Here is a 17,318-nt window from a genome sequence, read left to right on the forward strand (position 1 = left end):
AATTCTATTCAACACCTCTGTCTTTAAGTACAAAGCTGTAGGCTGTAGTAGCTTTAAGAAACATAAGTATCCCTTTTTTCTGCTGCACAGTATCTGTGTGTGAAATTCTCTAAAGGGGTTTAAGTATTTACCCTGAACACTATCAGACGGTTTCTGAAATTTTCCTTATCCAGTTGCAAAAACACTTCAAAAGGAATCATAAACACAGTCCTTTGTGCTTTCCATGCACATTCTGTTTCTAAGGCTTAAGCCTGGATTCTCTTGGAATTGTAAATTTCTTCCCAAAAAGACAGGATTCACAACACTTTTTTTTTTTTCTTAATTCATTATTAAGTCTGCAGCAACAAAGGAAAAAACTGGAAAAATCTGAGAGAAATCCGGACGGGCAATCAAAGGCATCAAAACCTGTTCGAAATGCATTGCTAAGTTATACGTACAATTTCCCCCCAGATATTTTACTCTTAATAGAATAATGCAGAGGTGTGGAATTGGAGTAGGGGTGGAGAGGGAGGCATATGGAAAGAACCAACCTTCAGTGAACACGTTTAAGGTAAGAAAAAATGTGAGCCAAGGGTTTTAAGCCACTATAGCTGAAAAGTGACTTTTTTCTTTTCTCCAAATTTCCAAAGCTAAACAGACATAGAAGGTCCCAGACCTCAGAGTCTGCACACATAATTTGAATTGTTGGGTGCTTGTGACTGTTTACCTGCCTCCAATCCGTGCTTCTCCTGAGCCACTCAGCACTGTACCAGTCAAAAAAGGGAAAAGGGAGTTTAAATTTTCATTTAAAACCACTTGACATTTCACACCAGATCCTAAATTACTATAATATACTTTGCTCCTATATCAGAAATGCTAACTCTGAAAAATGGAAGACAGGATTAATATTAGCAAATATAATTTAGTATATACATTAACGTTAAAGGGGAGAGATATATAAATATAATATATATATATATATATACATACACACACACATATATATATAAGTTGATGACTCCACCATTAATATGGACAAAAAATTAACATTTCTATTTACATCACTTTCTTCCTCACACCCCCACAAATCTTTAATCTTGGAAGAAAGTTTAAAATGAACTTAGCTTACTGAACTATAATAAGATGGCAAAAAACAGTATACCTCACGTATATTTCAGTATGTGAAAAAGCAGCCTTGTTCCTTTATTCAGTTACAAAGAATTTAATCTAAAGCACTGTGATGATAGCTTCATTAATCTCTCCAAAAACAAACAAACTGCTCTTTGGCTCAATCATTCCCCACCTTAGTGTAACCTATACTAAGAAGGGCTCAGCCAGACAGCAACGGACAGGCTCCACGGCCTGAGCTTTCCCAGATGATTTACACAGGCCAGAATGACAAGCTGAAAGGCATGACTCATCTTGAAATTAAACGATTACAACTAACTCCTAAAGGACAACTTTCACATTCTTAAGTATCTTTCTCTCTTAAAACTTTAACAACAAGAAACTGAACAGTATTAAATAAAACACCTACTCATTTTCCACATCTCTCTGCTCTCCCGTGCCAAATTTTAACATAAATGGGTAGAATTAAATGTAGCCGATAGCTTACCTAACATAATTATATGTTGTGTTTTACACTGTTTCAAAACGGATACATTAAAATAATCCAGTCTTGGCTCTGACCCACTAAAGTCAATAAAGGTTATTAAGGCCAACTGCCATGTAAATGCACTGCTATGCCAGCACGAGGACCTGTCAAGGCAGGAAATGCAATTCAAAACATTCAAAACGATCAGGATCTACCCTTGTCTTCTAGAAAAAAAAAAGCAATGAAAAAAGAAGGAGGAAATTTCTCTCCAGTACAAAAATCATCCGTACTTCTGAAAATGTTTACTCTGGAAAGTATTGTAGAATATTCTATAGAATTATACCAAATTGACCTTTTTTTTAAGGTCAAAAGGAAATGAATAAATGTCATCAATTTAGAGGACATCACACCTAGCATTCTTTTCTGTATCACTGTGAATTCAATAGTGTTAAAACATTTTTATAGGTAAAATAAATGTCAGTTTTGCAAAGTGCGATACCAGACCCTAAGAGACAAATGGCCTATCCGTTGAATCTCTGGCTACAGCAAGACTTCCTCACCTCACAGGAGAGTTCAGCTTTTCATATTTTTTTACCCAGAAAGCAAAGCCTGTACAGTTTCCTTTCAAATGGTAACTCTCTCTTATCCTGAACAGTCTCCCCATAATATGCTAATCTTGGATGTGGGGTGGTGGGCTGGTTTTAAAAAAGAATAAAACACAAATACAAATATTTGAATAGTGTTAGTGTCATAACACCTTCCTGAAGAGCAAAATGAGAGAAAAGACTAGGCTAACTTCCTAGGTTGTAAGAAAGGGTTCTGGGGGGCTTCCCTGGTGGCGCAGTGGTTAAGACTCCGCCTGCCAGTGCAGGGGACATGGGTTCGAGCCCTGGTCCGGGAAGATCCCACATGCCACGGAGCAGCTAAGCCTGTGTGCCACAACTACTGAGCCTGTGCTCTAGAGTCCGCAAGCCACAACTACTGAAGCCCGTGCGCCACAACTACTGAAGCCTGCGCACCTAGAGCCCGTGCTCCGCAACAAGAGAAGCCACTGCAATGAGAAGCCCTCACACCACAATGAAGAGTGGCCCCAGCTCACCGCAACCAGAGAAAGCCTGTGTGCAGCAACGAAGACCCAACGCAGCCAAAAATGGATAAATAAATAAATAAATTTTAAAAAAAAAGAAAAAGAAAAAAGAAAGGGTTCTGGTGCTCTGGGCTTAATGGCTCAAAACTTCATGAGGTAATATTCAGGGAAAATGTGATATTTTATCAGAATGTCATTCAAATATAAGGTTTAACATTTACATCACAAGAGTATGCCCAGAGTAAAACTATCCTCGGGGAGGGAAACGGCAAGAATAAACCGTGTGATAAAAAAACGTTGCTTTCTGGAACAGGGGATTGGCAGTGGAGGCTAGGGGAGTTTTAGAGACAGCTGATTAAACTTTTTAAAATATGTGACTGGTTATGACATGTGAAGCAATTACCATTAATGGAAGAAATGTGATTTCAAAGCTCATTTTCCGTTCTTCTTTTATATCCTACCTGAGACTACCCCTTTCCAACCACAAAGGAAAAAAATGAACACAAAGACAGAGAGGAATTACAACACAAGTCTCTTCCCTGGTATGAGGGCTGTCAAAGGTTGCTTTAATCACAAGCAAAAGGTGAAAAGTAATGTACATATTGCCCGAGGTTTTTTGTTTTATTTTCTCGCCAAAGGAGATCAATGCTATGTTGCAGAACAGACAAAATACATTAATTAGAGAAATCTTTCCACGACACACATGTGATTTTTACAATTCAAAACAGCATAACGATAAAGAAGAATCATTTGTCTAAAAGGATCATCATTTTGAGCCGTATATTCCCTGGAAGCAAAGTGAGTACGTTCAGAAAGGCCGTTCGGCTTAGTCTAACTCTATAGAATCCAAATGTGCACCAAACACTGCACTTTTTATGTTAAATTGCTGTTGAATTTGTTAACCCACAACTGATTTCCTGTGTTATGGAATCTTGGAGATTACAGCTAACTTGAAGCAACAGGGATAATTCTGGACAGTTAATGGTGCATTTGTCTGCATTTTCCTGAAAGGCTTAGCATCTGGGGGCGTCAAACTGGTAGCTCAACATTGCCCCCTACTGCTCACAACTGAAAAAATATGAGGTGGGCTGGTACAAAGTAGGAATTTAACCAGCCAGTGCCAATTCCACCCAGAACACACAAATACCAGATGGCACTGCACTAACAGCCACAGAAGCGTAGACCTGCCCAATGATTATGCTCTTCTGTTTCTTCCAATAGCAAAAGTAAATTCTTATGAATTTGCTAGAAGTCATTTAAAAAAAGGCTTGAAGCTGAAATTTAATTTAGAATGCCATTCCTTTTATCTTGGCCCAAACCTTCACTCTGCTGATAACGATCATCCCGAGACTTGCTGAGACACAGAGGCCATTGATTTCACTCAGAACACTTAGTAATGCCACACCAACTGCAAGGAAACTCGCTCTGGAGAATTCCCAAGACTGTTCTTCTTTTTAGTATTTTTACACGAGAGTTATAAAGGGAGACAGTCGATCTAATGTGCCATCACCGCCAAATTTGAAAATATATAAATAACTAAACAGTTTAAGTGAATTCATAATGAACATCGCTGGTAAGCTCACAAAACCAAAGATTTCACTTAGAAAAAAAAAAGCCCTTGAACAAAAGCAATACAAAAACATTAAAAAAAAACTCAGTGAGTTTCTTTCTTATTTTGCCAACTCTAATTGTTTAGTTGTTAGAGTTTGCCAGCTCTAATTCAAAGAACTGTCAAATTACAATCCCAAAGTCAAACTGATGCCTTAGTGTCAAGGTTCAGCAAGTAAAGAAGTTCTAACTCAGATGCAAACAAAACCAGAATTACACAGTGAAAAAGAAATTCCCTAAAAGTGAAGCTGCCTTATGTATACATCCCATAAAAATGGAGCATACTCCACACAGGCTAATTTAGGAACAGAACTAACTGAGGAAATTTCAGCATGAACTTTTCATTACCTCCAAACCCAGTTTTACAATGCTCCATTTTGCACTGATTCAAGTCTTTGGAGAAATCCATTTTTGTGATACTATTAGTACACTAAAAGGATGACAACTTTCCTCCCCCCGACATATATTCATGAAAAGGCATGGTTTAAAGATTTAAGGAAATGTCTGAAAAGCAGAGACTTCTGGACTCTGACCCAGACTTTCAAACTGGGGCCCCTTCAGGGTTGTGACTTGATATTTTGATTATTATAAAATAGGGATTAGCAATAACTACCCAGTTTTGCAAATCAGTTCACTGTTTCTAGCACATCTCAAAGTCTGTGCAGTGGTACTCTCTCAAGAGTTCAGCAGGCTTTTATCACTTTTCCACTACATTCCAAACCTGACGATTTGGAGGTAGAACAGTGAGGTGACACATGGCATGACCCCAGAGCCGGTCTTCCTGAGTTCTCATCCCAGCTCCCCAACTTAGTTGTATGACCTTGAGGAAGTCAGGTAAACCTTTTGTGCTTCCGTCTCCTCATGTGTAAAATGGGGGAAAAAATACCTACTTTATGGGGTTGTCATAAAAGTTAAATAAAATAGTGTCTGGTACTTAGTAAGTATCACATAAGTATTTGCTATTATGACTATTATTTTAATTTAGACTTACTCCAAGTGGCCTCAACTTGCCTTCTAGATACATTTCCTATGACACATCCCCTGAATCCCGTGCTCTGATCACACTGTACTTCCCCACTCCTGATCTTGTTTTTACAGTTCCTGGGGCCTAATGCTTCTCTCTGAATGCCTTATCCGACCCTACTTCTCCCCACCCAAGGTCCCCAAAAGCCACATCTGCTGTTTCACAACTGTCCCAGCTCCAGTGCTCCGAATTTAATACTCCGGCCTCTGGATGGTGATTTTTTTTTTTTAATCTCTATTACAGGATTTCATTTTAGCTAATGCAACACCTGGCTATATTCATGCTTCTCTCCTTGTTAAACGGAATGTAGTGGTTAAGAGCACAAGCTACAAAGCCAGGCTGCCTGGGTTTCAATCTCGCTCTGCCACTTACTCCATGACCTTGGGCGAGGCACTTAATTTCTCTAGGGCTTGGTTTTCATGTCTATAAATTAAGGTTCATAACAGTTTCTGCAACTCACAGGACTGTTGTAAGAACTTTAAAAGTTAATATAGGGGGCTTCCCTGGTGGCACAGTGGTTGAGAGTCCGCCAGCCGATGCAGGGGACATGGGTTCGTGCCCCAGTCCGGGAAGATCCACATGCCGCGGAGCGGCTGGGCCCGTGAGCCATGGCCGCTGAGCCTGTGCGTCCAGAGCCTGTGCTCCGCAACGGGAGAGGCCACAACAGTGAGAGGCCCCCGTACCGCAAAAAAAAAAAAAGAAAAAAAAAGTTAATATAGGGAAAACTCTTAGAATAGTGCCTGGTGCATATAAAAATGCAAATGAAGTTTAGGAGTTGTACTGTTCTCATCGTCGCTTCCCAGTGTATATCTAACACGGTGCCTTACATGTCGGAAACGCTCAATAAAGGTTCACTGCACGGAACTAAGCTTGTACTGACAAAATCCTTGGCTGTTCCCACTACCTTCCCAAGAGTAACCTAACTCACTAATTTAGAGATTTTTGTCTTTATTTATTTTTTAATTAACGTATAGTTGATTTACAATGTTGTGTTAGTTTCAGGTGCACAGCGAAGTGATTCAGTTATACATATATATATAAATCTAGGGCCCCCCTGGTGGTGCAGTGGTTAAGAATCCGCCTGCCAATGCAGGGGACACGGGTTCGAGCCCTGGTCCGGGAATATCCCACATGCCGCGGAGCAACTAAGCCCGTGCGCCACAACTACTGAGCCTGCGCTCTACAGCCCATGAGCCACAACTACTGAAGCCCATGCGCCCAGAGCCCGTGCTCTGCAACAAGAGAAGCCATCGCAATGAGACGCCCGCGCACTGCAACGAAGAGTAGCCACTGCTCACCACGAGAGCCCGCGTGCAGCAACAAAGACCCAACGCAGCCAAAAATAAATAAAATAAAATAAAAAATAAATTTATTCTTTTTCAGATTATTTTCCATTATAGATTATTATAAGATATTGAATATAGTTCCCTGTGCTACACAGGTCTTTGTTGTTTATTTTATTTATAGTAGCATGTATCTGTTAATCCCCAACTCCTCATTTATCCAGCCCCGCCTCCCCTTCCCCTTTGGGAACCTGAAGTTTGTTTTCTATGTCTGTAAGTCTATTTCTGTTTTGTAAATAAGTTCATTTGTATCATTTTCTTTTTAGATTCCACATATAAACGATATCATATGATACTTGTCTTTCTCTTGCCTTTACCCATGCAAATTAGGCAGCCGAGGATTGCCGGAGCACAACATCCCAGGAAACCTGGTCCCAGATACTTACCAGGCCTTCCATCTTCTTCCACAGCTCTTCCAGCTGAGTCATAGGTTGACACCACCAATCGGTGCACCTTTTGTATCGATTGCCTTGAAACCAAAACTGTCTCAGCCACTCAAACTCGACCTGGGGATCATAAAGACAAGACTGTGGTTATAATGCCACCATGATAGACAATCAAGGACAGTAAACTTCGTCACTCAGTTCTCCTCCAGTAACTTCACAGCCATAGGGTGAGAAAAGGTGAGAAAAGCTCAGCCTAACCAGTTCCCGATATAACTTGGAGTCTCCTGAGCCTTTTTGCAAGTCAGGAAGAGAGTAGTCTTAAAGCTTACTGAAGGCTTCCCTGGTGGCTCAGTGGTTGAGAGTCCGCCTGCCTGTGCAGGGTACACGGGTTCGTGCCCCCATCTGGGAAGATCCCACATGCCCCGGAGCGGCTGGGCCCGTGAGCCATGGTCGCTGAGCCTGCACATCCGGAGCCTGTGCTCCGCAACGGGAGAGGCCACAACAGTGAGAGGCCCGCGTACCGCAAAAAAAAAAAAAAGCTTACTGAGACAACCCAGGTTGTTGGTTGGTTCATCACCCGGACATGAGGAAACTATAAGTCAATCAACAACAAATCCTGAGATCCTAAAGTTTACAGCAGCCTGCACTGTGTAGGATGGGAAAGATATAATCAAACAAAGTATGTTTTCATTAAATATCTTTCTTAAAGACCTAGTATTAAGAGCAAAACACAGTCACATATTAGAAGATATCAATTTTAAGTTTCTTAGCTCTAAAATAAACAAAGAATTTACCCATGGGCCAGGAGGGGCTGGTGGTAACATCAACTCAGATAACTTGAACAATATAAAGCTAATTACGGCGGCATAAAACCTACGGAGCCATTTAAATTGTCACTCTCAGTTCAGTCAGGGCAAATGACAATAGGTAAAAAGAACAGGAAAGACACTACTAATTTATTTTCCTTCCTATGAACCTAGTACGGTAAACTTCAAAGATTTGCCTCCTTAGCATCATTCTACTCTAGCCAAACCCCATTATTCATTTGATAATCCATTCCCTTCCCCAGTCTCAGTCCATGTGGTCTGGGTAAAGCTCCAGCTCTTATACCAGGAGTGGAATGTGCAACCCAATCTGAGCCAATCAGCCCACCACACTTCTCCTAGTCACATAACTGGGTTTGGGGGAAACAGGCATATGTTCAATCAGAGTAAGTCTTGAGACTGTGAGAAGATACAGGAAGAGGATTCTTCAAACATTTTGCAGAATGGGAAGAATGGGGGCAACACAGTAGGAAGCAGCTGCAAGATGAACAGTTAAAAACCGGGTCCTGGTGGCATCAACTGACCCTTGATCAAGCTATTCCTGAAGCCCTTTTTGCTTAACTAATTCGGGTTGAGTTTTCTGCTTCCTGCAATTGAAATAATCCCAATATGTGTAGGTGAGAGGCTGAGTAAAGCTTTGAAAGAATAAGAAATTGTTTCCTATTTTCTTTCACTCATCTCCAACTTGAAAATCAAATTTTACAATCAAAGTACAACTTCATTCATCCCAAAGCTCTTTCTACCTCTGTTGTCTCCAGAAATGTAGAGCTTTCACAGCTTAATGTTGAGTAAGGTTGGCTTTGCTAAGGTAATCATGTTCCATATACAGGCACAGAGCTATTATAAGCTTCACCTGTTACCACAAAGAATTTTTTTTGTTTTGTTTATCCATATTGAACTTTCATGAGGCAAACAAAAGCAACTTGTGAAGATTTAACATTGGTGAAAATGGCTCAAATAACTAATCTGAGAACACCAAGTCATATGAAAGGGTTTTAGTTTACATTAACTAAATGTTTGTTTGATACGTAGAACTGATTTCAGTTAAAGCTGTTTAAACAGAAAAAAAAAAAGAGGAATGTAGATAATATTCAGACAATAGTTGTTAAACCTTACCTGCAGTATTAAAAGACAGTGGTTAACAGAGGTAAACTTAACTGCTTTGAAAGGAAAATGAATACAAATGTAGTTCAACTTCTCTTTAGATGCAGGTTTAACAACATAATTTGTTACAAGAAAAAAAGAGTTCTTTTTAATAGATTTCACATAAAATTTATTCACACTATAGGAACAACCTGTCAGCAAAGCATCAAGCCCTATGTTTGGGAGAGCTGAAAGGGTTTTTCTATCTTTGGGCTGGTTTTTTCCATTATAAGAACAAAACATATAAACCTTGGCAACCATGATATCCCAGGAAACAAAATAATTATCATATGTAATTAGTTCATTCTGCCTTTAAAGGTACAATAGGGTCTGGATTTCAGTAAATGAAAACTCAGAAGCAAGGAGAGGGGCATACCTGGAAACACTGCTGTTGGACAAGAGAGCAAAGAAAGACCCTGTCCATTTTAGCAAATAATGACTTTATCTTCCTCCTTAGATGCCCAACTATCTTTTGAAGCAGACAGTGTCATGGTTAAGAATAAGGGTTCTGGAGTCAGTTCAGATCTGGGCTCCACTACTGAATAGTTCTGTCATCTGTAAAATAAGGATAATTACATAATCACCACATAGGTTTGTGGTGAGGATTAAGTGGGTTAATAATGAACAGCCGACCATATGCCAGGCACTTGGTAGATACTAAGAAAACAGACCAAATGAGGCCACAAGGCCCACCACTTACTGTCCTCAAGAATCTCACAATCTTATGAAATCTTCTGAGCAAGAGAAGTTTTAACAATCATGTCAATTCATGCTCACCCCCGTTCCACGGAGGCCAGTCAGAAAAGTTCAACCCTGAAACTTATTCCCAACAGAGTTTTTTTTTCAGGGGTGGAAGTACTGCCCATGAGATACAATCTTTGTGGGCATCAAACCCATTGGCATGTATTTTAATCAACTCCATAACCTGACTTTTTCACTTCGATGTTGTGGGCAAAAAATATTACAGGATATTCATCCAATGCCACCCTCACCAGTGCTAACACTGCCAAGAGAAGCAGTTGCCTCCCTCCTTAAAATTAATTAAGGAAGCAAAAAATATTTCCAGCTGCTTGATTCAGTTTGGGTTACCAAAATAAAAAGGTGTGCACCCCTCCACCCCAAACTCTGGGGATGAGGACGGAAAGCTGCAGCCACAGGGTGGATGCTGCATGAAAACCAAAGGGTCAGGATTCAGAACAGAACAGAAGCTTTATTACTTCAAGGCTAAAAAGAATCACAGTCTCACCATATTGACTGACTGATAACGTGCTAGCCATGACAGGAGGAGGGTCTTCATCCCTTCCCCAGAGTGCAGTCCCTCCCGGGAGGCTCACAGCTTCCAGAACTCTCTTGAGGTGCTCTCGGGGTTCATGATGCTTTTAAAACAAACTCCCAGGTTTCAGACATGCACTTAATGGAAATTCCCTATTATTCAATCTTTGGTGCAGTGACAATACAAAGATACCTAATGCCCACAGGTATCAGAAGGCACAGTGACAGCCTAGGGAACTTGCAGGATCTTGAAGGACCTTCTGAATCATCAAAGAAAAATGAACACACGTTCACAATAGTGTTAGTTACGTAGCTGTGACCCAGAGAAACATCTCTAGAACCTTCCTATTTCACCTGCACCTGCCTTCTCCATGGAATAGTCAAAAAGAAAAAGGTCAGGGCTTCCCTGGTGGCGCAGTGGTTGAGAGTCTGCCTGCCAATGCAGGGGACACGGGTTCGAGCCCTGGTCTGGGGGGATGCCACATGCCGCGGAGCAACTGGGCCCGTGAGCCACAATTGCTGAGCCTGCGCGTCTGGAGCCTGTGCTCCTCAACAGGAGAGGCCCGCACACCGCGATGAAGAGTGGCCCCCGCTTGCCACAACTAGAGAAAGCCCTCGCACAGAAACAAAGACCCAACACAGCCATAAATAAATAAATTAATCAATTAAAAAAAGAAAAGAAAAAGGTCAATCAAGAAAAGCTTTTCATTTAAACCAATTCCTGTAAAAAGCAAGTCTATCAAAATAAACTTTAAGACTTTCTATATAAAAAAAAAAAAAAAAAGAAAAGCTTTTCTCCTAGAAATGTCTAGAAAAAGTCTGAAGGGGAAGCACAAACAGAATCCACCCACCTACCTGAACCTTAGTCACTGGACACTTAGGCATTGGGGAGCAAAGTCTGTAAGATTCCAAAACCGTACTTCTGAGTCACCAAAGCACTGTATAGTTGGAAATCATTTCCAACACTCTTACAGGTAAGCAGATGACACCTACTTCTGCCAAGTTAGTGTGGGTTCTTGATTTGGTCCCAGGTCAGCTTATGCATTTCCCTCAAGATGCCCATTGGGCATCATGCCCATCATGCCCATGTGGGAACATGCCCATTGGGGTCAGTGCTCACTGTAATCAATGAAATAGGTTTTTTCATGGAGAAAGACATGAGACCAGGAAGAGATGCTAAGGTCCAATCTACAAAGAGCTACCCAATGAAAGCCCTTTCCCAGTAGCTGTAAGGAAGACGCAGGTCTGATCAGAACAAAATGAGAACCAAATGATGACATCAAATAGTAAATTTTCCTAGGGGAAATTTACCAGGTGACAAGACTGAATTCCATATTTTATGATTTTTAAGAAGGAAAACAGACTATTTTATAAACACAAAGGAAGGTTCTGCTTATACCTCACCAAAAATCTTTTTAAGCGTCTTAAATTGGAAAAAAAAAAATCTTCTTAAGGTACTCAGTTCCAATCTCCAAAGTCCCCAAATTGTTTAGCTAGAAACTATCTAAGACAAAGAAAACCAACCACTTCTAAACCGACACAGCCCAAAAGACTGCAGACATGAAACCAAGGGCTTCATCCTATAATTAGTCCAGCAAAGGCACATGGCCTTTAAGAAAGAGGAAAGCAAACAGTAAGAACCGTGGAAAGGATTATAGACATTTGTGCTCTCATTCAGCAACAGAACCCAGAAGAGCGTGAGCACGCCAACCTGCGTGGCCAAAGGAGAGTATCTGATGATGTGTCCTGACATATGGAACTCATTCTGAAAGTAAGAAGATGACCTTGAAGAATCAAAGACTGGGGGATTAGAGAAGACTGGCACACATGTTACTCAGATTCAAGACCTCTCTATTCAAGCCGAGGAGCAGCTCGTAAGATAAGTAAATATCTTTTTAAAGATATTACATGGCACAGTGGGAACATTGTTCTCCTCTGCTCAAACCCCCTCAATGGCTCGCTATTACCCTCAGAGTAAAAAGGAAAGCCCTTGTCCTTAGAGACACCTCCAACGACTGATACAATCTGCGGTTCCCCATCCCCTCACACCACCTCCGTGACCTCATCTCCTGTAACTAACAGCCTCACTCCCACCACTCACAGCGGACCGTCCCTGAACTAGTCCACAAACACCAGGCATTCTCCCACCCGCACGGCCCTTGCAGTGGTGTCTCCCTCGGCCTGAAATGCTGTTCCCCAGAAAACCACATGGCTCTCTTCCTCAACCTTGGACAAAGGACATCTTGTCAGCGGGAGTGTTCTCTGCTTCTCTCAATCTCCATTACCTTACCCTGTTTGGTTTTTCCTGTACCACTTATCAACTTCTAACATACTGTATAATAAACTGATGTAGTGTGTTTGTTATTTATCGTCATCTCCCTGCACTAGAATGTCTATTTTATTTCCCAACATATCCGAAAGCACCCAGAAAGAGTGCCTCGCGCATGCTCAGCAATTATTTACTGACATGATTGAGAACATTTTTGTACTCCAATTCTCCACCAATCCTTCTAATTATTTCAAAGAAAAAGTCTTTGATTGATGATAATCTTCAAAGATTCTCTACCACTTGGTAATCTCTTTTTGACTTTCATTTCAATGGGTTTTTTTTGGGGGGAGGGAGTATTATTTACCCACCACAAAATTCACCCATTTTCAGTGTAGAATTCAATGACTTTTAGAATGTACAGGAAGTTGCGCACTAATCTTCCTTCTTAACGTGAAGAATAGAGACTGTAGGCTCCGAACCTTCTCCGGCCAAAAGCATCTGCTGGAATAGTATAACACTGCTGTTTTCACAGGCTAGAGTTTTCTGGTTACTTTTTCTTTTGGATAGTGATACCACCTTTCCACTTAAAAGTGGTAACATAAAGCTTCCTTTTTAAAAACTTTTATTTACATAAAAAATGAGTTGATTCTTTTAAAAGTATTGAAGAGATAACAATATATGTAGTCCGAAGACAGAGCAAAAATTGAAAACGTATTAATGAAACTAACAAAGTTTTTGAAACACTGACTCATGGGATCCAGACATGCTGGTCCCACAGACTACAGAATCGCTACTAATTTCCTGAACAGAAGGCAAGGCTCCTAAGGGTCCACCTGCTCCAAGGATCCACCTTCAGTTTCCATCAGTCCTTGCTGGAAGATTATCCTTCATGGGTCTCTTGTTTGTGTTTCTACATGTCTTGCCCTTTGCTTCACACTCTCATTGCAAGGATGTCTTTATAGTGAACACGCTTGGAAGATAGAGTTTCTCCCTCCAGAATAAAGGGTAGGATTGCTAACAGACTTGGAGGATAAAGATGTGTCTTGATCTGGAGCAAACGACAGACATGCCTACTGCCCATCATGGAAGAGTCGGGTTACCTCAGGTCAGGCTCCTCTTCTAGAACACAACCCCTCCAAGTGCACATGCTATCCAGCCCACTGTGCGTTACCCTGTGGAAACAGAGGCTTGGAGAACTGGCACAAAAATGCTCATGCCCTGGCTACTGCTATTGTAAGTAATGAACCATCCCTTGTCTCTTATACTCATAGCAAACTGTGGCCGAATAACTTGTTAGCTAGCAAGTAGGAGAGAATCTTCACAGTTCTTGAAAGTCCTTACCTCGTTGTGGATTTCTTCTCCGTGTTTCAAAACCACTGGCTCCAAGGATTTCAAAGAGACCTCACCATTGTCCGCCTCATCACGGATATTCTGCAGGGCCAACTGGCAGCGCTGTAAGATGTAATCCAAGGTCCCCGTTGAGCACTGCAGAGACAGAACCAGCCACCGAGATGGTAAGCAAACTCCAAGGTTACCATCCGTCTCTTCCTAGGACGTCTGTCCCCTTCCCGGACCTGTCGCCCTCACAGGTCAGCCTATGCTCCTCAACTTAAGAATGACTCTAGTAGCTTTCTCCTTGGGCTCTGTGCTGCCAGCTTGGCCGTCACCTGGGTCACTCATCTTGCTGCTTTTTATTACATGGGCTTCATATCTCCAAAGAGTAGGCTCCCTGAAGGCTAAAGTCCTGTTTCAAAATGTATACACTATACATATACTGCAGCACCTAGAACTGAGTCTTAAATATAAAAGAAACTTAGTAAGTAGTTATTGGAGGAATAACTAATTAGCCAAGAAGTCAAGAACACTGACTTTATCTCAAGTGCCCTGCACCTAACAATGGGGAAAAAAAGGTAACCAGACTGTAGAAAAACTGGTTCAAAAGTACACAAAATAGAACAGCAATGGAGAAAAAAATGAAGTTATAAACACAGGGCAAAGAACTCATTTTCCTTTTCTGCGGCAAGCTTACGCTAGGCAGCTGGAAGTCTGCCTTGGCAGAAGAGATTCTTCAGATAATGGAGAATATGTGGCTCATACCCTCAAGGCACGTTGAAAGGCATAACTTAGTGCCCGGGTATCAGCAAAGGCACAGATAACTAGTCCATCCCTCTCTAAGTCTGTGGGAGCAAAACAGAGGTCAAATGGACACACTCCCTCTTTGAATGAGCATATGTCAGAAAAGAAGAGGATGCAGGTGGAGTGTGCATCCGCTTGTTTTGATAATGACACGATTTCCTAGAATGAGAAAACGCCAGCTGTAAATATCCTTTAGACCCAATGAGGGAAATGTCTCCCCAGAGTATTTTTATTTTAATATTTACAATTTAAATGGATCCCTTCGAAATAACCTTGAAGGCTAATCCCCTGGTACAAAATTTCTTTGCACAGTTACTGCCACTTGATACAATGTGACCTGGGCATGCCTGGGGGAAAAAAATGAAGTTTCTGTGCCACAAACAGAAGCTTGACTAATATGTGTTTTAATATGAAGATCCCAAAGTGTGGGGAGCAGAAGGGCAGTGGCTCCAATTTACTACAAAGAAAAAACAAAAAATGGAAATGAATTACCACTCACTTTTGTCCCACAGACAACCCTACATTTTTAAAATGACATTCTGTCTATAAACATACTCTACCCGCACCTTTACTTTCCCAAGTATGGAGTAACCTATATAAGAGGTAATTAATTGAAATGCCATCTACTATAATAAAAGATTAAAAACAACACAAAATTTCCCATCAATAAAAGACCAGTTAAACAAACTCTGGTGGAGCCATGATTGCAACCAAAAAAAAAAAAAAAGGAGGGGGGAATATATACATTTTTCCTGGGTGATTAGAGTTCATCTGATGTAAAGAACCTATAATCAGGCCTAGTTTTTTGGGAGGGCATGGGGAGTGGAAACAGTTTTATTGAGATATAAAATTCACATGTCATACAATTTACCCACTTAAAGCATACAATTCAATGTCTTTTAGTATATTCACAGAGTTGTGCAACCATCACTACAGTTAACTTTAGAACATTTTTATCACTCCAGAAAGAAACGCTGTACCTTTTAGCAGTCACCCCCTCCCATTTCTACCAGCCTTCCCAGCCCTAGGCAACCACTAATCTACTTTATGGGTCTACAGATTTGACTGGTCTACTCTGGATATTCCATATAAATGAAATCATACAATGTGTGGTCCTTTGTGACTGGCTTCTTTCACTTAGTATATTTTCAAGGTTCATCCATGTTGTCCATGTGTCAGTACCCCGTTCCTGTTTATTGCCAAATTATCATTCAACTGTACAGATACGCTGCCTTTTGTTTCTCCATTCGTTAGGTGATGAGCATTTGGGCTGTTTCCACTTTTTGGCTATTATGAATTAAGCTACTGTGAACATTCATGTACGAGTTTTCACTTCTCTTGGGTGTGTACACTAGGCATGGAATTGCTGGGCAATAAGGTAACTCTGAATTTAACCTTCTGAAGGTTAAATTTTCCAAAGTGGCTGCGCCATTTTACATTCCCTCCGGCAATGTATGAGGGTTCCAATTTCTGCACATCCTCACCAACACCTGTTACTGTGATTCTGATTATACCTATTCCAGCGGGTGTGCAGTGGTATGTCATTGTGGTTTTGATTTGCATTTCCCCAATGACTAATGATGGTGAGCATCTTTTCATGTGTTTTAGGCCGCTTGTATATCTCCTCTGGACACATGTCTATTCATAGCCTTTATCTGTTGAAAAAGTTGGATTATTTCTTTTTAATCATTGAGCTGTAAGAGTTCTTATATAAATCTAAATATGGGCACCTTGTGAGATGTATGATCTGCAAATATTTTCTCCCATTCTGTCTTTTCACGTTTGTGATGGTACCCTTTGACGCATAAAGTTTTTAACTTTGATAAAGTCCAATTCACCTATTTTTTCTTTGATGGCTTATGCTTTTGTATCATATCTTAAAAAAAAATTCCCTACTCTAAGAACTGCATGTTGATAAGTAATTATCATCAAGGTTTACTAAAATAAAACAAAAAGTGCAGAATAGGGGCTTCCCTGGTGGTGCAGTGGTTGGGAGTCCGCCTGCCGATGCAGGGGACGCGGGTTCATGCCCCGGTCCAGGAGGATCCCACATGCCGCGGAGCGGCTGGGCCCGTGAGCCATGGCTGCTGAGCCTGCGCGTCCGGAGCCTGTGCTCCGCAACGGGAGAGGCCACAATAGTGAGAGGCCCTCGTACCGCAAAAAAAAATAAAAAAAAAAGGGGGCAGAATAGTGTGTAGACTACCATTTATATAAGAAATTTTAAAAATTACATATGTGTTTGCTTATATATGTATTAAGTATCACTGAAAGGATAACAAAAATCTGATAACGTTGGTTGCCTCTGGGGAAGAGGAGCTGGCTGGTGTGAGGAGAAATAGGTTTTAACTGTACACTCTTAGGTACTTTTTGAGTTTTGAACCATTTGCGTAACTATCTATTCAAAATATAATTATACATAGAATTTAAATTAAAAAAAACCATATATTCTGTGTTGCATCCCAAGAACATTCTGTCACAACCAGAAAAAAACTAAAATCAAATAAAGGTCGAGAGTCATCAGACATACTCTAGTCACATTTTTGCAACTAAAAACTGAATAGATTTCTTCTGTGATTAACTAAAATGAATTTCAGAACAACATTTCCTTAAGACAATCTGTTTCCTACATATTGTGAATAGGCAGAAAATAGCG

At 40.8% G+C, this 17,318-nt stretch overlaps 1 protein-coding gene across 5 annotated transcripts in view; it reads right to left on the reverse strand.

The window, feature by feature from the left end:
* Nucleotides 1–17,318, reverse strand: part of FTO (FTO alpha-ketoglutarate dependent dioxygenase) — a 373,881-nt gene that overhangs the window by 199,635 nt on the left and 156,928 nt on the right. For all 5 annotated transcript variants that reach the window (XM_049702733.1, XM_049702738.1, XM_049702734.1 and 2 more), the window contains exons 6-7: nucleotides 13,871–14,014; nucleotides 7,022–7,141 (exon numbers count right to left, since the gene is read on the reverse strand). In XM_049702733.1, coding sequence (XP_049558690.1) covers nucleotides 7,022–7,141; nucleotides 13,871–14,014 — 264 coding nt within the window. The remainder of the gene's footprint in view (nucleotides 1–7,021; nucleotides 7,142–13,870; nucleotides 14,015–17,318) is intronic.

Source organism: Orcinus orca, chromosome 20, assembly GCF_937001465.1.
Source record: "Orcinus orca chromosome 20, mOrcOrc1.1, whole genome shotgun sequence".
NCBI lineage: Eukaryota > Metazoa > Chordata > Mammalia > Artiodactyla > Delphinidae > Orcinus > Orcinus orca.